The sequence below is a fragment of the Aythya marila genome, assembly GCF_965140915.1.
Source record: "Aythya marila genome assembly, chromosome: 5".
Classification (NCBI taxonomy): Eukaryota; Metazoa; Chordata; class Aves; order Anseriformes; family Anatidae; genus Aythya; species Aythya marila.
The window spans coordinates 48,153,327-48,174,322 of record NC_139046.1 but is presented as its reverse complement, the minus strand read 5'-3'; the positions used below and the strand labels follow the sequence as shown (position 1 = coordinate 48,174,322).

Below are 20,996 nucleotides of genomic sequence, written 5' to 3'. Positions count from 1 at the left end.
AGGGGAAATAGAGACACCGAGGCGAGAGTTTCCCATCTTTAGCTCCTCTGTGACTCCCTACAGATCAATACCTGGTACTCTGGAGCTTTTTTAGCTCACTGACATCAGGCGGCGTCGAGACCTAAAGGCGTTATATCGCTGCCCGAGAACTCGGGGACGCCTAGGAGCGGGCAGCCGCGGGTGCTCGCTATGGGATAGAAGCGAGACCCAATTTAGTTGGCCGGTTTGCATCCAAGGTAGAAGAAGGACGGCACCTAGGTTCTCCCCTAGCGTTTTCCCCTGCAGATCTCACAGCCCCGTGCGTGCGGCATGTGCGTGTGCAAGGGATGGACAGGCTGAGGGGGGGCAGCAGCCGAAAACGTGAAGCGGGGGCTGCTTCTTCGCAGCCCTTCGGGTGAGCCGCGGCTGGCAGCCGGCGGAGCGTTGCGAAATCATGTCGCGATAGGGAACCGCAGCGCCCCGGGTGTCCCTTTAAGCAGCCGAGCGAGCGGCGCTGCTGCTGCTCGCCTTGCCAAACCCCCGGGAGTCCAGTTAAGAAACGGGCAGCTGTCTCTTTAAGTGTGATTTCCTTCTATTGTATTTGAATCGTGATCAGGAAAAAGGAAATGAAACCGGAGCCCCGGGGCCGAGCCAGAGGAGCCGTAATAATGATGCCGAGCCGCACCTCGGCGGCACACGCGCCTCTGCCGGGGGCGTGCTGAGAGCTGCCGGGGGCTGCGCGGTGCGGGGCGGTGCGGAGCGGTGCGGAGCGGAGCGGAGCGGTGCGGGGCAGGCAGCGGTGGCCGCGGCCGCAGCCCCCCCCCGGCCCCGCCGCCCGGCGCGCAGGAGGAGCGCGGCGAGGATGGGAGGTGAGAGCCTGCGGGCCGGCCTGCGGACACCCGGCCCCGGGCGGCGGCCCCAGCCCCCGTTCCTCCTCTCTCTCTCTCTCTCTCTCTCTCTCTCTTTGGTGTTGCAGGAGGAAATCCTGTGAATGTCATTGGGGGGCGGAGGGGGAACTCGGCTGGCGAGAAGGCGTCGAGAGCAGACAGCCTCTGCGGGGGCAGAGCCCACCACCGGCACACTACAAAGGAGCAATCCCTGCCAATGTCATCGGCCATCGAGAGGAAGAGCCTCGATCCTTCCGAGTAAGTGGCCTCCTCCCTCCCGCACCTCCCCTCGCCGTGCCGTCGGGATGCCGCGGGGACCCCCCCCCACCGGGGACCCCCTCCGCGGGCGCCCCTCGGCCGGTCCCCGCCGGGCTCGGATGCGCGCAGCGGGCGGCGGAGCCCGGGGAAGCCGCGGCGGGGGAGCGGGCGGCCGTGAGGGGCATCCGCGGGTGCGGAGGAGCCCGGAGCCGCTCCGAGAGGCGGCGGGAGCGGTGCTCGCCCGGGCTGGAGCCGGCGGCCCCTCGGAGGGGGCTCTCCGCCGCCGATCAGAGCGAAAGGTCAGGGCTGTGCTGTGCGGGTGCCCCACTTCCACATTTTCAGCATGCGAGGCACTTTGCAACTTTCAAGGGCTCGGAGAAACCGCTGGGGGTGGCTGTGCTGCGAAGGGCATGCGGAGAGATGTGATGGACGGGGTGCGGGGGACGAGAATTGCCCTCCACGTTTTCCACCCAGGGCCGGACCCTGGCGCTGTGCAGGGTCCCCAGGCGGTGCTGTGCAGGCAGGTGCCAGGAAGATGCCAGGATGGGTGCCAGGATGGGTGCCAGGATGGGTGCCAGCCCCTCCGCACCTGCAGCCCCCAGCCCCGGGCTCGGCACCGCGCCTCCCCATAGCCGCAGCTAAGCTCGTCGGCAATCACGATAAGAGAGAGAGAGAAAAATAAAATCTCCGTTTTCAGATAACGCTTAAAACATTGCTCTTAGGAAAGTTTAGCCATTCGTGGTTTGTTTCCTGTGAGATATTAAAAATGCCATCTCTCGAAGCCCCAAGTGAACACATGGGAACTGTTTGGTGTATTAAATCAATTCATGCCATGTTGCTTTTCACTTTTTATATGCTACATTTTTTCCTATTTTATGCAATCTTTTCAGAATGATAATCTAAGCTCCTAGGTATAAGATGCCTGGGTTTGAACTGTACCGTTTTAGTAGCATTTATTTATTTACCTACTGTGTGTTCTAGTGAATTAGGCGCTGGCTTAGAAGTCTATGGACATCAAACAGCTAATGCAGAAAACAGAAATTCTGCTCTGCGTAAACATCCGCCAGGCTGTTCCGGAGTTTAGGGCTTTCAGAGAACTGGCTCATGATTCCCAAGCACCCATAAGACAAAATATTTGGGGGCCAATGTCCGAAGTTTCAAATAATGGACAATAAAGGGTAATAGCGTGCATTTCCTTATACTTGCACGCTCTGCTGAGAGGCTCACGGAACTTGTCGGAGAGGAGCCCATGCCTTAAGAAAGGAAGGATGGGGCTCAAAAGAAAAAAACTTGGAAAAAGTGGGGCCTGATTTTAATGGAATTTGCAGAGCGAAGAGCTGGAAGGAGTGGGGTGTCACGGCAGCACTTTCAGGGCACTGCAGCTTAAACACAGAGGAGCGAAAAGCAGACTAGTGTATAATCAGATCATATCTGAGGGCTCAGCTTGTCTAAATAAGAGCTGCAGGATCAGTTTCACTGCACAGAAGTTCTTGGCCACCCATCATTTCTCCACACTGAAGAAAGTAATTTTTTCCTAGAAAACTGCTGACCCAGGAAATATGCTTTACAGAAAGCTACCTGAGGCAGAAGCAACATAATTTTTCCTGTTGGAAACTCGGAGCAGCCTGGCTCTCCTCTCTCAGTGTGGTTCTCCTCTGCCCACGCCATCCTGACGGAGGACAGACCAGCGACGGAGGCAAAGCATTGGCGGACTCTATTAGGGCAGTGTGCTGAACGATTAGGGGCTCTGCTCTGAATCATGTTGAGCACCTTGGTCATGACCCAGCAAAGCAGAAAAGCATAAATGTGCAAACATATGACTTCCTTGCTGCCAGCCACAGGTTTAAAACTCAGCAAGTGCTTAAAGGTTTGATCCCCTAGTCTTTTGATTAACTTCCCTGGGTTCTGGATGAGGCCCTCAGTGGCAGTGCCAGGTCACTGCAAGACTTGCAGAAATGAGCTCATGCACCTTCCTTTTAATTTTTGCTGATCTTTTTTTTTTTTTTTTTTTTTTTAGCAGATCTACACAAAAAGGCAAATAAGAGTATTCCTTAAGAAAGGAGTTTTGAAGAACATTACTGCTTTATCCCCACGTGTTGCCAGAACCAACCCAGACTTCAGAGCATTTTAAAAATGAAAAAAAAATTATCTTGCATGGATAGTCAGTGCTAGTATCACACTAAAGATTTGTGCTTCTTTTCTATCAGGGATGTGTAAATCTGCAATAATTGTTTGACATCATTTGAGCTATGCTGTTGTAGACACATCTCAGGGGATTCATGTCCTTAGCTGAAGGAAAAAACAGCAGTAACATCAGCTAACATGCTGGCTTTATTAAAAACAGCAGCAAAACATAAACCAGCTGGGCAATGGCCACATCTGTTGTATTTATTTAATACTGTTCAGTGAAATATCATCCCTTAGTCCTCAAATTTGCAATTCCCAAAGGACAATTGACTGCATGTAAAATCCCCCAGGTATCTTTTCTAGTCCTGTAGCCCTTGCTGAGGCAGAATTCCCTTGCTTCCAGCAGCACTACTGTCAAAGCTTGAAGGATCAGGTCTACAAGATAGGCTCATGTATTCTGGGGTACATGCACAGGTGCTTTATGGTAATGCTAGGGTTCTTCCATAAGTTATAGGTAAATCCAGAGGTTATTTGTGTTGATTAGGTTACTTACAAATGTTTACAAAAATCTTGTTGAAAACAGGCACATTTTTATGGCAAAGAAAGCCTTGCTATGTGTTGTGGGCAGAACAGAATTACTTGAAAATAGGAAGAAAATGGTAAGAACTTCTAGGACTTTGTGGTTGTTGGCATTTGTCAGTCTACACAGACATAACCAGTATTTCTATGAAGTAGTGAATCCAAGCATCTTTTTGAAAAGATCTTCAATCTTAAATCATGTGAAAATTACATTATTTGATTTTTTTGGTCCTCTAAACATAGTAGATATATTTACAGTAATGAACACACATGGGTGATAAAGAGACTTTTGTGTTTGTACATTACCCTTTGAAGAAAAGTATAAAACTAGTTAGCAGATGTTTGGATACTCTTGCTAACTCCTTATATCTTAAGCTGTCCTTTTCTTTTTAAAGCAAAAGAGTGAAGTCCTTCTCCCTCTCATGCCAGAAGGTGATACATCCTTTACTCTGCTGGGAGAAAAAATGAGGATGTACTCTGTTCTAACTTAACCAATCTTTCATTTTGTTCAGTTTTGTTTTATCTTCTGCATCTTCTCATGTGGAGGGTTGCAGGGTACATTCTCCTTCTCCAACACTGCTTTCATTCACTCAGGGAGCCGGTGGATGAAGTGCTCCAGATCCCCCCCTCACTGCTGACATGTGGTGGCTGCCAGCAGAACATCGGGGACCGGTATTTCCTGAAGGCCATCGATCAGTACTGGCACGAAGACTGCCTCAGCTGCGACCTGTGCGGGTGCAGGCTCGGAGAAGTGGGGAGACGGTTGTATTACAAACTGGGCAGGAAGCTCTGCAGAAGGGACTATCTCAGGTATACAGTCTCCCCAGCCCACATCTTCTACCCTATCTCACCTTCTTACTACCATTTCAGCTTTGCTTATTAATTTAAGGTATAGCAGTGAACAAAGATCCATAATTAATTCATTTTGGTTCATCTTAACTGTAGAGTTTAACATGGTTTGCTAAGTGTGCTGTTCCCCCCAGTAGCTCAAGACTGACTGAGCTGTGTCAGCATGGGATGCTCTCAAGTAGAAACTGGGGATTGCTGATGAATTTCAGCAAGAAGGGCTTCCTGCACCTGAGTTGACCATGAGCCAGTTCCCTGGAATGGCTTTAAGTAGTTCTGCACTTCTCCAAGCATAGCCGTGGAGCTGGAAGTTATATAAAAACAGGTGCCAAGATCAGCTACTGATGAAAGATCATTTAGTTCCCTCATTTAAGAACACGGTATCCAAGGTAACTGAATTTAATTCATTTTCCTGATGCAGCAATATTGGCTGTGTAAGAGATGCTTGACTCCACCAACCAGCAGGGCCGCTGTACTCGTGTGGTTTCTGCAGCGACTGCCTTTTATACATGGATTGATTCATGTCTTTTTCTGCATCACTGGTGAACTTATCTGGAACACTTCAAGCAGAAAGAGACAATGTGTTGTATGCTTATTGCAAAGCTGCAGCCAGTACAGGAAAGTTTAATCCTGCTAATTTGTACCCAGTGGATTTTTTACTTTCTTAAGCCTGGTCCTGAGCAGACATGAACTTAAAACATTTGGCTGAATCAGATCCCACAAACACACTTGTTAAGGGTGTTTTTATTAATATCTCTCTGTCTATCTGATTTGCCATAATTTGTAAGTAGAAGGATTAAACTGAGATTAATATATTTCAAGAAAATTGATAATAAAAGATCTCTGTATTCTCAATTACAAGAAAAGTATTTTGATCTTTGCTGTGCTGGTTGTATAACATTTCTTCTAATGGATCCTTAATGTGCAGGAAGTCTGTGGAACAGAACTAAAGAAGTATCTGTATAAAGATACTTTATACTTTTTCAGTTACCTTACAAAAGTCTACAAAAAATAAAATAAAATCTCAGAGGAGCTCCTACTTATTGTATCCTGGAGGTTGCTGATGGGAATTTTGCTTAGCACAAATTAAGAACCAAGTTATGCAAATGAGACCTCTTATAAACAACTTGGCATATGCCATATTCCAGCAATCTACCAGTGTTTGCTACACTTTCTAAATACTTTTCATCTTAAAATAGAAGCAATAGAAAATATGGCAATGCAATTAATCTGTTTTCTTGCAGTGAATTCAAATGTGTTTATTTATTTAATAATGTAACTTATAATATCTTCCATTACTATCAAGAAATTTTGCAACCTTTGTATAACCTTGTTATTACTTTTGTTGGGCAGAAGTAGACACTGACATCTCCTGGTAGATGAAAGAAATGATATCTTTTCCCTTTAAAGAGTTCTCTTTAGTGGGTATTCCATTTCCAGTTCAGGTTATATGAAGCACGCAAAGTATATGAAAGTGAAGTGTAGGGGGTGGGCAAAGTATTTCTGGAATTAGTATCAAAACGTAGAAGTCAAATTCAATAGTTGTAAACCTTAAACAAGTAATAGAAAGTCTTCTAAGAATTTATATATGTATAAATTCCCCTTCTAAGAATATGTATATATCTTCTATAGGTAATATATATATATATCTTCCTGCTTATTTATTTATGATTTGACTTGCAAACTCTGTAACCAGCAGTCTGTGTGAAGTGCTCGCATTTGTTTTGTCATCACACATGGCTGAGTATGTTGCGCTGCTCCAGCAGAGAGTGGTGGTGCATGCTGTGATGGGGATACATATGTGGTGCATTCATTAGAGTCTTCTTTTTAATAAACAATACCATAATAATCTCAGCAGGGAGTCTAAATGTGGATAAAAGATCAGTCCAGATTGTAAAATTGTTTGGGCTAGCATAGTACCTGGAAGGTCTTACCATGTGTCCATCTGAAACCCAGCAGGAGTGATTTCATGGATACAGGTTTGAGATTGAGTTTGAAAGAACTGCAAATGTGGAGGCAACAAAAAGAGACAGTAGTATGCTAAATCATAGCTTGTGTCAAGCTTCCTTCCGATAAACTTCAATTGCAACAGCTGAAGATAGGCAAAATTTAGCAGCTGTAACTAATTTATATTGATCATATATGTGCAAGTATCTGCATCACACAACTTCATGCTATGATCCAGCAGTCCTTTACTCCCCCTGAAGCTGCTCAGCATTTCAGGATAATGTCACTGATCACAGAAATCAATTACATTGAAAATAGGTGAGGACCTTGGACTTTCTACTTCAATTTTTGGTATGGCAAAGTTTAGAGTTTTGTTCAGCAGCTTTCCACGTGACCTCTATGTATCTTTGACAATAGTATGACTAATGGGGCAAGGCACTGATGTTTTGGTGTGTTTCTGTTTTGATTTGTGTTCTTCCCTATCTCTCCAGCAATGTAACTCTGCTTGCTTCTCTGCTGTTGTTGTTTTAGGCTTTTTGGCCAAGATGGCCTCTGTGCCTCCTGTGACAAACGAATCCGGGCTTATGAGATGACCATGCGGGTGAAGGACAAAGTGTATCACCTGGAATGCTTCAAATGTGCTGCCTGCCAGAAACACTTCTGTGTTGGGGACAGATACCTCCTCATCAACTCGGACATAGTATGTGAACAGGACATCTACGAGTGGACTAAGTTAAATGGAATGATATAGCAAAGATATGGCTCATGGTCTATAAAAGACATCTCACGGGTGACACAGACGCATAGCTGCAGTGAGGAGATAACCACCTGAGCTATGTGCTTTGTCTAAAATGGGGGGAAAATACCACAGAGTAGGCCCTTTTCAGGCAGTGCTACGTAGAATCTAAACTACATATAAGTGAAGAAGGGAGACCGAAGCAATAGTAGATAGACTGACTTCTGTTAACAAAGGCGTATTGACAATAACTGACATCAGCCAGATAGGCAAGAGTTGGGGAACAACCATAATGTGGTAATGAATGCTCATAACTGGAAAAACAGTAGTGACTTATGTAAAGAGATGTTATGACTTTGTCACCTGCAGACTAGGATTGTGCAATTGATTTTTCTTTTCATCTTGTTTTAGTTACTCAGTTTAGACAACAGCTCCTAATGTAGACATGAAGAAGAATACTGGAAGAAAATGGCCAGTCACTTATGTGGTCATTCAATAAGGCCTTACATTTCGGGTAGGACAGAAAGTGGGAAGAGGGTGGGGGTTATTTTTGCATGGATTTTTTTTTTTTTTTTCCTGTGAGAATGAAGAGTGCATCCTCTAGTCCCAAACTGTTCTTCAAATAAATAAATAAATAAACAAAATCCTGCTGAATAGCTGTTTGGGGGCACTGCTGTTTCAAGATGAGATGTTCCACAGATCATTTCTATACAAATATAAATCTAAAGAGTTGTTCAACTATTTTAATAACTTAGATTATATCAATAAAATGTTTGTTGTGTGTAGTAAGACTCTGCAGCTTTAATAAAAATAACAGAAGATTTGAGTGTTGCTATTTCTTTCTTGGGAACCAGACTGGATATTTTGTTTGCATTAAATATTTTATTTGTTTTTGGTGGAGGGGTTTGTACACTTGGTCTACAGCTGATTCCTGCTGTATCCACTTAAGGCTGTGTTTCAAAGCAGTAATATGAGAACACCAGCTTTGTAGAGTTCTTCACACTGAGGGGAAACCAGGTAGTGTTGTGTGACACTGAGGCTCTTTGGTGCTTCTGAGAAGGTTTTGAGGCTGGGTGCCCACAATGAAATACATTTGGGTGTTACTTTGCTTCAAAAACAGAGGCTATCTGATCTCAGAGGAGACCGTGGAGGATTAGGGTCTGCTGGAAAGGCAGCTGGTCCTGATTTTGCTCTGGGTTATTGAATCCAGTATAATATAACTTAGAGACAATCAATACTTGCTCGTGTTTAGAAAGAGTGAAGTTCAAAGCCTCTCCTTCAAAGACTGTTGCCACTTGCGTCTTAAGTAGAAGGAAGTTTCTTAGCATTGTAGTAATAAAGCACATGAGACATATGCCTAGTCAGGCAAAAGTGGACATTAAGTATCTTACTCCAACACTGCCCAGTAGTAGGAGTTAGGGAAGCCTAGAGCAAAGCAAGCATGGACTGACCTCCTCATTAAGCCTTCCCAGCTTGCAGAAAGAGCCACAAAGACCTTTGATCTTCCCCTCAGTCCCCTCTGCTCAACACTCAGACCCATCCTCCATGAGTTTGCCCTGCCCCTTTTTCGACTTTTACACTTTCGGCCTCCATGAAGTCCAAAAGCAATGATTTTCACAGTTTGATTCTATGCTGTGTTTATTTCAAAACCTGTTCCCTGACCTCTTCATTGGGCATCCACTATATTGGGAGAGAGAACGAATGGTCATTTCCTGTCAGGGTTTTTGCACTATTCCTGACTTTAAAGGCCCATAACTTATCCCCTCCAACTTGTCGCTTTCTGAGATGAATAGTCCAAGCTCCTCCTTGCATGAAAGCTATTTCACACCTCTGGTCCTCTTCACATCTCTGTTCCTCATCTCTGTATATTTTCTGGGTCTACTCTGTTCTTCTGAGAGTGTTGAAAGAACTGGGTATTCTGCTCAAACGTTTTAAAAATAGAGCACAGTGGAACAAATCTGATAATCTGCTCAGAAGACAGTTACATTCACTCGCCCCATCCGTAGTAATGTACGAGTAATAGCACCTAAGCATATGGATATCTATTTGTCTGGTTCTTTCCAATAGAATTGTCACCTAAGGGATCTGTCATCCAACTGGTAGTACTAACTACTGACAACATTTTGCATTTTACATTTTATTATGTATATTCTGAGAGCTCTTTTTTTCTTCTTGGTTTTGTTGTCACAGCCAGCACTGGGGACAAAAAGCTTTCAGTTTTATTACCACTGAAGTGGGAGACTATACAGGGGATGTAATGAGATCATGCTTGAAAAGAGAAAGCGCAGTTTGAATGCTCTGTGATTTAGCTCTTCTCAAGTGATATGCTGACCTCTGGAGGCCATAGGCAGCCGTTATAATTACAACTCAGCCTAAAATACATCCCTGTCAGCACAGACAAGAAAGTTATGTACCCAGAGCAAGGAAAATCCAAGTATCATCTTCTTCACCCTCAGTGGCTCCTTGCCAATACTGTCTCAATATCCCTGTTAGCTTACCCCTCTTGCTGGATGTATTTGTGATGCTAATGCAGGGTGCATGTGCACAATCATTTTTGGGTCTGTGCATGGGAGCACATGCACACAGTGAGCACCACATCGACAGATAATGAAGTAACAACAGCTTCATGGCAAATGCCATGAAGCTTTAAAACTTTCCAAATCATCATGCCATGTCATGCCACTGCAGTGTCTCTCTCAGAACCCTCTTCTCTCACTCCTCTCCTTTCCCTGAAAAAAATACACCTTAATGATACTACAGTATGAGCAGGAGAGAAGGGTGCTTACAACTTCATTGACTAGTTCATGGCAAGAAAATTTTACAGATGACAGTAACTGGTTATAAAGCTGCTCTGTCTGCAGCCCCCTGCCAATGGCATACTGAGACAGACAGGTATCAAAGGGAGTGCGATGCACCAGGGAGCGTGAAGTCTGCTCCAACACACAGAGGTGCTGGCTGCAGGACCTCCCGATGAGCAGCATGGATTTCAGACAGTGGGCAGCGTTCTGTTGGTGGTTGTGACACTGCCTGGGCAACTGGGGGTCAAAATGAGCCTGTCTTTGACAAAGTAGGCAGCGATTTTGACTGTTCAGAAGTGCCACTAAGAGGTTTTGAGCCACATTCTGATCTCACACAGCTAGATGGTACAAGTGACTCTGGAATATCTGAAACCACAGAATTACACCTGTATAAAGACAGCATTGACGTGATCAGAAGCAACTGCGATCATTACAGATAATACTTCTGACATTTATTCCTTTTACAGTGCAATTTTTGACCTTTCTCAGTCATACCGTGTCTTATAAAGAGGTCTGACTGAAAATGGAGTATGAGGGGCCTTGTTAACACCTGAGTTGAAATTAGGTGACAGTGTCAATAGTTCATGAAGGCTCTGCGCTAATGAAAGCAAGATCTCTGTTTTGTTCCCACCCCAGAAAGTATTTCCTGTGTGACTTTGGGCAATTCAGTTAAATATTCTGCTTCTCCGCCCACTTGTGAAATGGAAATGTTATCACTTATTCTTTAAAAATTTGAAAACATCCTAATGGAAATACACTCATTATTTTGTGTAAGGTATAACTTACACAGGGAAATAAGTTTAAAACCTAAATGAATATATTTGTAATGGAAAGATGCTGCAGGGTGGATATTCTTGTTTTGTTATAAGGCCAACTCTTTTATCTAGTCCTTGTAACTTCAGAAGGGGCTTAAGCTAAATCAGAAAACAACAGCTTGTGCCAGAAGAGTCTCTGCTTAAGCAGTAGTATCACTCTACTTGTATAATTATAACAGTCTGTTGATAATCCCGGCCAGAACACCTTGAGACATCACAGAACAAGATATACGCATGCCAGAAAAGAGGTTAAAAAAATAATAAATAAATAAATAAATAAAACTATCAAGTGTAAAAACATAAGGCAAAATGCTGTAGTCATTCCTAACACTTCTTTTGCTGCTAGATTCCCATGTGGAGATGCGTTTATCATACTGCTGTGAGTTACCACTTTTTCAAGCCTGCTGCATTACTCATAACACTCATAAGTCATTTGTAACTCTTGTTCTCTGGATTCAGGAGGAGGGAGAAGAGATTTTTCTTGGAATTAGTGTAACCAATACTTCACCTCCATGCTCACCCCAAGTGTGATCCTTACAGTAAAGAGTCCTCCTGGAACAACAAGAAAATAAAATGCTTCAAAAACAATGATAAAAATGAACACCAAAATTATTTAACATCATAGAAAAAACATGATAATCTGCATATGACTTCATCAGCTGATATTCAAATGCTTTGTCCTTTATATGTTTTCAATATCAGCAGTATTTTAAAAGGCATATCATCCTTCAAGATTTCCCTTCTTTGTCCCCATTATTCAATGTCATGCATGGTAGGAAGATGAGAGCATTACCATCGATATCACTTTTTTAATTCCATGTCCTTGAATAAGGGCAATAAGAACCCTGCATAATAGAGTTTTCAGCAGAGAGAGTAAATGGGAATCGGTTGTTAATTCAATACAGGATTCAGAAGCTGTCTCTCCCTTCTCTGTTCTCAAGGTAATACTGTGCCTCCAATTGTCATTATACCCAAGAATCGAATTATTTGAATTCTGGACACATCAGCACAAAACTGAAGACTCCCTGCCAATTTCGTAGCCTGCTTGGAAGAGAACATCACAGAGCATCACTCATTTATACGACTGCCAGCCTGAGACTGTAAATTCAGGAAACAAGAAGGCCTCAGGTGCTGCACTTTAACATGTCTTTCTGCTCCTGAATCACCCCCCCCTCCTCAGTACCCCCCAGACAAGGTAACATTTTATCTCTGAAAGGCAAAGCTTTCAACCATCTGCCAGGATGAGCACAGACTCTATATGGCCTGAATGTGAATTGAAAATGAGACTATTAAGTCTATTAATTGATAACAGTGACTTGTGACTTTGAAGGCGATTCATGACACTTGGAAAAATAATCTATAAAGATTTCAGTTGCTCTAAAAAGACAGTGCAGCATCAGCTTATTTCACTTGCAGCAGGTTCATCTCTTTTATAGAGCATACTGCACTGCAGGCAATGGAAATTTTAATGGACACTGGAGAAAAATGATCTAGTTCTCTGTCCCACAACAAAAAAAGAAACCATAAAAAGATATAAAACAGAGAGATTGAGATACGTTATCAGAAAACATTTAAGGAATTGTAATTAAATTAAGATTCAGAAGTCTTTCCATGAGATGAAGATTAAACTGGCAGAAAGTTGAACCTTGTTTGAAGCAACTTGTTCCCTCCTCCTGTGAGTTATTTTGTACCAGTCTAATGAGATGGCACATCTCTGAAAGGTTCCTAATACACCAGCAGATCTCTGCCAGTTAGTTAATAAACATATTTTGCAGGAGTATACCATATTCTGTTCAATGCTTTTTAAGTGCCTTGCAAATTTTAATGCATGAATGCATTGTCCCTTCCCTTTTTAAGCTACAAACTACACAGGAGGGAAACTGAGGCCTAAAATTGACCTAACCTGTTTAAAAATTGCACAGTAGCTCTACCAGACTTAGACAAGAGCATCATCTTAGATCTCTTGACTTGACTGCAACCATTCAAGCACGGACCATTCTGCAAGCACTGACAACAGGGGTGTCAGTATGGCATGGCCTGACCTATCCAGCAGTGTGGATCCAACCCTGTAATGTTCTCGAGTACAGTCTGAACAGTTTCAAATAGTATTTTGTATGGATAGTTGCCATGAATTGTCTGGAAGTGATTGGTGCATTGATGATGAATCCTCCTCTCCCTGTATGAACAGTCAGTTACATAAAGCTCAGCTATGTTGCAGAGTCAGGAGTTGGCAAACTTTGGAGACATTTGGGCATGGGTGGTAAAAACCCACCATCTTCTGATAAAATAAATGCATTTGATGACATCTATGGCTTAGTCTTCACAGACAGTAAGACGTCATTTCATTGTTTTCAGGAATATTCAGGTAGTACATCAGGCTCCCGTAAGTCCCCTTATCTGTGTTTTTTGCCAACAGAAAAGGGATGGTCAAAAAGTCCCTGTTACATTGTTTCTCTCTTACAAATCTGGTTTTCAAATATTTAATTTTTCAGGGTGGAAAACACATCATGCTTGAAAATCCTGTTTAAGATTTTCAGGGAAGAGATATTTTTCTTTTCTAACAAAAAGGTTGAATACACAATTTGCTGAATGCTTCCTGCTCTCTCTCTGACATATTCTGGTTACATATATATGTTGGTGTAAGTCAGTGAGGCCCAGAACCAAGGGTGAATGGAAGGCAAGAAGTTTTATTTCTATGGATCTGACAGAATGAGTGGACAAGGGGGGATGCTGTGACAGTAGTGGCTGGAGTAGTGAAAACCAGCCATTACTCTACAGTGTTGACAGATAATACCAGGGAATAACCCTTTAAAGTTGTGACCCAGAGATTTCCTTCTGTAGTCCAGTAGTGCTGTGCCTGCTACCTTTCACATGATTGCAGAGATGTTTCCTCTTGATTTGGTTTGTTTTCTTGTTTTGGTTAATCATTGCAGCCATCTGTCTAAAGAATTAAAAAAGCAAAACCATGTCTCTTGTGTGGAAGCTACCACGAATGTTTGCCAGGATAGTAATCATGACAAGGCCTGGAAATGGTGAAACAGCACACCAGCAAACCAGCATCTGAGATACAAGCAACAAAGCAAAAACCCCTAAATATAACACCTGAAAGCTTAGAAGAGCTTATGAATTACTGACAGATGATACACCTGTTAGTGAATTACTGTGTAATGACTCCTGCTTTCTGTATGTAGCTTCCACGACAAGTCAGCCACAAGATGTATTTTCCCTATGGCACTAGGTCTGGATGCTTGTTAGTACAGGGAGTAGCTTTTTGACCATGTTATCTGGCCCCCAACAACCTGCTGGAGCAGGAACCCCCTGGGCGAAGGAAAGTTGAACCCCCAGCTTCAGCCTCCAGTTTTCTTACTGCTTGAGACCCCTGAATCAGGGCTGGGATTGAGGGCATGTGTCTCAGACGTGTCTTGCATCTGATATCAAATAACTTTCACTACACCTGCAAATTGACTTTGAGATACAATTTACTTATTTATATTTATTTTAAAGAGACATTCACAATAAAACTGATATTCTTCTGCAATATGACAGTCTTCAGTCTGACAGTATCTCGCAGCATCTTGACAGCTATATAAGAAATGTGCTTAGATGTCATGTTGGTAGCTTACTAAAATACATAAGACCTGGAATCATCAACCTGAGGATACTTTGCAACACTGGGAAATGCCAGGTCCACTTGTAAAACAACGCTCTGTCACAACATAGTTGTGTTTCTCTTACAGCCAGTAGTTGTGAGTGCTGAATTCCCCTGGAATTCTTGGAGCTGGACCAGCAGCGAGTTTGACCCAACGTGCATGAGAAGCGTGTTGTTCGGCTGATAAGGAAACTGAGAACATGCATCAGCAAACACAGTTTGTTTATCCCGTAATAACTGGTTTTGAGTAGTACAGCAAAAAGTGGCCGGGTCTGCACTAGGCAGATAAGAGCTCCTACCAAAAGGACGACCAAAGGTCACGCGAGGCTTCCTGGAAATTTCAAAAGAGAAGCCTTCAGTGGGAATGGATGACTAAGGGAATTGCAAAGGGTTTCTGGAGTCTTTTATCTTTGTGCTACCTCTTCAAATCCAGCTCAACACTTCAGTAATTTATTGTTGCCATCATCTGATGAATGCTCAGTGGGCTCAGCCTTGCTCCTACCACACAGGTGTTTATAGCCAAAAACCCACACTGCTGGAACCGCAGCTAACTGGTCTCCTTGTTACGAATCTCAGCTAACAATGCAATGAAAGAACATGGGGAGCTGAAAAGTGAGCTTTTATCTGGTCCATACAGACAGGGGTTTTTAGGTGTGAAAGAATCAGTAGCAGCAGACTTTTCTTTAGGTGTGTCTTCTTGTTTTCCACAGTCTTCAGGTAAATAAAGACCTTCAGATCTTCCAGAAAAATGCAAAAACTGTGTCTAAACAACCAGGGTCCCAACACTTTGCACAGGATCATGAAATATTCCTCCAATCCTTATTTTCAGTGGTGTCTTTCACACATCGCTTAGGCCATGTCATCTTGCATCATGAATCGCACACAGTGAAAATGCTGTAAGCACATGAAATAACAGACACTCCCAAGGGTGTATTACTGCCTTTTTAACAAAGTTAAGTTCAAAATTAGCTATATTGGGAGCATGCACTTATGGTCTCCTGTGACCATCTCAGTCTTATTCTCTGTTAGTATTAGTCCAGTGTGTACTGTATACATACAAAACCAGAGAGTGTGTATGAGGCCTTGTTGGCTTCTGACAAAGGCACCCAGTAATTATCCGCTGCACTGAATTTCTGTTCTATACCATCTTCTTAATTTAATGAGTTAGCTTTTGAAGGAACGATCAGGTCTTTCTATGCTATTCACTCTCTCTAAAGTATTTTTTTTTTGATACTTACACAGGTCAATGTTTACATTTTTACCAGTATCTTAGATTTGATTTATGTGAAAGGGCATCACATGAAAGGAAAACCAACTCTGAGCTAAGAAACCACGGGAAAGAACAAAACTTGGTTATGTCAGTTTGAGTTAACACGGGGTCCTTCCTCTCCAGAAGAAGGCCCAGTCTATTAAAATTAATCTCTAATTAGGATTCATAGTTTTGCAAACATACATAAATATTTTAGAGCCATTTCAGAGTTAAGAGTCTGAGACAATTTTATTTTATTTTATTTTATTTTATTTTATTTTATTTTATTTTATTTTATTTTATTTTATTTTATTTTATTTTATTTTATTATTATTTTTTTTTTTTGCTAATAAATAAAGACAAGCCTCAAGTCATGCAGAGCTGTGCAGTATAAGGTAGGGAAGGAACAGAGGTGGCCTGGTGACAATCTTAGGCAACCACTGCAGACAAGAGAAGCCAGATAGAGCCACCTGAAGTTTCCAGATCTATGGACTGCAGTTTTACTAGCACAGTGCACCTTCCCTAGCTCGTCTCTGCCTCAGGACCTGCAGGGTTCGGAGGCACGAGGACATGAAGGTCTAATTCATCTGGCAACCTTCTGCACTAAGGAATTTGCCTGGATTCTTGCAAACTTAGTACCTCATTTGGTTCTGAAGAACCAAAGCTGTGCTATGGCAAAATTTATCAACTATAGCTATGGCTGCTCCTAGTCTTGCACTGCACCCACAAGATGAAATCCATTGGTTAAATTCTTGGTGATACTGGAGCTGGTCTGTAGCCTACCTCTGACTTCAGTCGACCTTGCAGCTGTCAAGGGTAATTTGCCATTGTATGAGAGACAGTCAAGAAGAGTGTCATTGTTGTTTGCGTATACGTGGCATTAACAAGAAGGGATTTGTTTTAAAACTGTTATTTTATTCTGTCAGAAGGAAGCCTGAAGCTGTATTCTGACAGAAACCCCATTTGTTATTAAAATGCCCAACATGCTCATATGTAATATTTAGTTTATTCATGTACACATTTCACTGAAGTTCTGGCTCTGATCCCTTTAGCTACCACCCTGTCTTCTCTCAAATCTCATTTGAAATTGACTCCTGTAAAGCCTGAAAAAGTGATTTGCTTATCAGTTCTTATGTAAATCCCCCACCTTTCAAAGGACTACTGATCTATCTTTATGTTTGCATGACTCACTGGAGTCACTGCATGATCACACAGCTCCCATTTTTAATTTCCCTTACCTTATTCCTTCCATACTGCTTGTTACAGCCACTCATTGGGTCATGGCTAATTTTAGATTATCAGATTTCCAAGCAAAGGTCACTCCCTAATTGTTGCTATGAAGCCCTGACCTTATTCTCTCTTTTGTACAGTAAAGAACAAAAACAATGATAACAGTAAAACAACTGCACCGATTTCTATGGGTCTTTTTATTCTCAGTGGCAAGTTGTAAGAGGCAGTGTAGTAAATGAGTATAACTTCAGATTCCTAATTGCATTGAATGTACTCAGGGTAAGCCTAGCTGCAAGGCCCCTGATTTGGCATACTCAGTGCTACATCAGGTCATAAACAATACAGAAGCTGGGTGCTGTGTTAATGGCATAATACACCCACCTGCATCCTGTGGTTTCTTATCGTCTTCTGACATTCCTTTCATTTGGATACAGAGGTAAGAAGCAAAATTTATCAAACTTGGCCAAATGTATATGGGTTAAGGTCAGGTTACTGTAGTTGCTAAATAAAGATTTATAGTTTCAACAATTAAAAGATATTTTGTGTTGTAGCGTGTATAAAGTGGTCTTAGTTAAAAACAGAGTTTATTAATTTCACTATAATAGGTACAACTGAGCACACAACTCCTGCGTTGCAATTCACTGCTCCCTCTCGTGTCATATTCAAAAGTGTTTGGGGATGCACCTCACATAGGATTATTGAAGTGACCCTTTCCAATCCACTTTTAATATGGACCACCTTAGAAATCCAGCTTACAGCACGGCCTCACAAATAGGTATCCCAGAAAAAAACAAGTAGGTGACAGACTGTGCCTTCATTCTTGGTCAGAATCTCATAAAATCAGATCTAAAACTGTATCATGAAATCCAAAAAATAAAAATAAAAAATAATCCACAACCTCCTCCCCCCAAAGTGTTCTGTATTAACCCCAGCAATCCTGCATCATCAAACCTCAGATTCTTACTGCTGATTCCCTGAGCTGCTTGCTACCCCAAAGTGTCAGTTTTGCCCTTTAACATTTTTCCCATTTGTCCATTTAGACCACTAAGAAACTGAGCTCGTGAAATGTAGACCATCCCCAGATGGAAATCTCAGTGTATTAGGTAAATTTCAAGGGATGCTCAGCACCTGGCGGTAAAGATCCCTAGTGGGTCATTTCATTAGATTTTCAATAAGTAAAAATAAATGAAGTATGCTAAAATCCTCATCATCTTCCAAAGATTAAATATGAGATGTGCAAAGGAATCTGAGAAATTTTCAGCCTGAGGATTACTTCTGATACATTTAGACATTTAGGCTGGTAATAATGGAAGAAAAACTAGGCTGCATTAATAACGTGAAAAAGAACCTTTCTCTCTGGGATGAGCTGCAAAAATGTCTTGATAACTTACCTGTCAGCTATTTGATGGAGAAAGCAAATCTTGCTGTGGGTAAAACATTTCAATGCTAAAATTTTAAGTGCTAATTTTGGGGTGAATATTTCTGTGCTCAGCTTCAGAAACAGATATTCTCTGCCAAACCAGCAGTTTCATAGCAAAGTACTTTTCCTATTTTCTATCTTTGCATGTACTGCTGCTGCACATCTTGAGAAATCACTCAGATGATTTTGTGACCCTAACTTCTAAGCTTGGCACATACTTTGTTTGATGATTGTCCTGTTCTGTAATCTCTTAATTTCCTCAATAATTTCTCCCACTCTGAACAACTGTGTGGTGCTGCTAAAATTTGGAGATTTTCATGCTCAATGGCCATCTTGTGCAGGTATAAATGAAAATTGAAGAAAAATTATGAATTGTTGAATGGTGACATCAGAATTTTTCTCTTTTTGAATAATCACTCTAATATGTAATTATCAAATCTGATAACTTGGTAAATTGTCATGCATTTCTGCTTCCTTGGTAAAATCATGAAGACACATTTCTTTATTATTATTATTATTATTGTTATTATTATTATTATTATTAATTTCCTTCTGTTGTAGCTTCTACTTTCTTAGCAGTTCTTGATAACTTGGCTTCCTTTTTTTCCCATTGATTCATTTTTATTTGTATTTCAGCAATTCCAGAGGTGTTTTAATTGTTCAAGATAACATTTTTTATGTTAGGAATAAGGGATAACACATACAGTAAGCATATGGCATATAGTTACTTTTAGGTCTGGCTCACTTTCCTCTTAGCTTTCTGATTCTTTCATACTGTATGATGTTTTACACTGCTCTGACAGGAAAATGTTATTTAATATTCTGGGTTGACATTCAAAATGTTAAGGAAAATTCAGACCATGACATAGCATTATACTAATAACAGAGGGATTTACAGCAAATGAGAAAGTTCAAGAAACAATCTGAGAACAAAAGAAATACAGAATGTACTTCTACAGTTTTATGGAACATCTAACATGGCTGTTTGAGGGACTATATCCTCCCCAAAATGCATATGTTACATTGAAATCGACTCACGTCAACTTATATAGAATTACATCAAATCAAATAAAGCACAATAAGAACAGAGGAAGATGGATTCAGCTGTGGAAAAAGAAAAAATAAAATAAAAAAGAACATGAAAGAGTTCAAGTAGATTTTCAGAATTAAATTAGAAAGTGTTGCAGAGGAAAAGCGGTCTTTCCCCTCAGGGCAACGTTAGAAAATTAAACAGCAGATTTTCATTATTTGAAAAAAAAAAAAAAAGTATCAATTGACAAACAATGCAAGCCTTAAAACTATAAAAGTGTTGGAGCACTAGAAGCACTACTAACCTAGGTTTGTATCTATGTTTTGGCAAAACCCGACAGAAATAAAGGATTATGTGGCCTCTCTTAGCTCTGCATTGTTAGATTTTCATGCTGGACCACAAAACCAAGACCAACAAACATAAATACAAGTAATAGAATTTCAGTAACTTTTCAAGTGTAGTTCTACTATTTTGTTTCCTTCTCCATGGGGAAATTTGCAAGTATGCAAACTATAAAGGACAAAAATCTCCCAAACAGCTAGCAAAAATGCAGTCATATAACCACTAGCTTTTTCCTTTTAAGTTCTTATTTGAGTGATGTTGCAAGGACAGTCCACTCTGTCTCAATAACACAATACTGGTATCTGAAGAAAAAGAGGGGGGAAAAAAAGGATTATTAGTTTTAAAACATCCAGTAGAAACAATACATGTACCTTCTTTACAATAAGCATATTTAACTTATTAAATGTGAGGGAAAGTGAGAGTAGTGAGACTAGTTTCTACTTTTTTTTGTGGCTATCACATATTGTTTGATTTTTTCCATATCAGTTGTGGTCTATTTAATATTTATCTACCTCAGAGGATGCTTGTGAAGCTTAATTGATCACTTGTGAAATTCTGTGGTATTCTTAGTTTTACAGGACCGTATCATCATAAATTTATTATGTTTGTGGCTCTACTACCTAGTAGTTATGTTTGATGAGCAAACAGACTTTGCTTGTTGAGCTCAAAATGTATCACCTGCAACATCTTGGTTTTGACACGAGACATTTGACAAATGCTCTTTTGAAGCATGGTTGAAGGCCGTGGCTCTGTGGTCTGTGGCTCTGGGGACAGGCCCATGAGGACATAGCCAGTGGTTTGGGTCCCAGCACGAACAGACAGCACATTCCAGAAAATATGTTAGTCTCAAAGGGAGTAGAATGAAATGAAAATACACTTTCTCTGAAAATATTTTTCTTTTTAATAAAATGTGGAGGAAACATTAAAAAAAAAAATAGTGCGATATGGATACAAGATTAAGATACAGGGTTTGGATACAGAGGTAAGAAGCAAAGTTTATCAAACTTGGCCAAACGTATATAGGTTAAGGTCAGGTTACTGCAGTTGTTAAATAAAAATTTGCGAGGCCTTGCTGTAAATTGGCTATCTGAGGTGGTCCATGTT

At 41.5% G+C, this 20,996-nt stretch overlaps 1 protein-coding gene across 1 annotated transcript; it reads left to right on the top strand.

Moving 5' to 3' along the window:
- Positions 1-445: 445 nt before the first annotated feature.
- LMO2 (LIM domain only 2) lies at positions 446-8,174 on the top strand. The gene is made up of 4 exons (XM_082762410.1): positions 446-848; positions 956-1,124; positions 4,425-4,640; positions 7,155-8,174. Exons 1-4 carry the CDS (start codon positions 842-844, stop codon positions 7,372-7,374), a joined length of 612 nt encoding a protein of 203 aa, XP_082618536.1. The 5' UTR covers positions 446-841; the 3' UTR covers positions 7,375-8,174.
- Positions 8,175-20,996: the final 12,822 nt, after the last annotated feature.

Bases quoted from the DNA above. Each gene is read 5' to 3' on its own strand.
- LMO2 (XM_082762410.1), top strand. The intron at 1,125-4,424 runs GTAAGTGGCCTC...TCATTCACTCAG, and splicing joins AAGAGCCTCGATCCTTCCGA to GGAGCCGGTGGATGAAGTGC. The intron at 4,641-7,154 runs GTATACAGTCTC...TTGTTGTTTTAG, and splicing joins TGCAGAAGGGACTATCTCAG to GCTTTTTGGCCAAGATGGCC.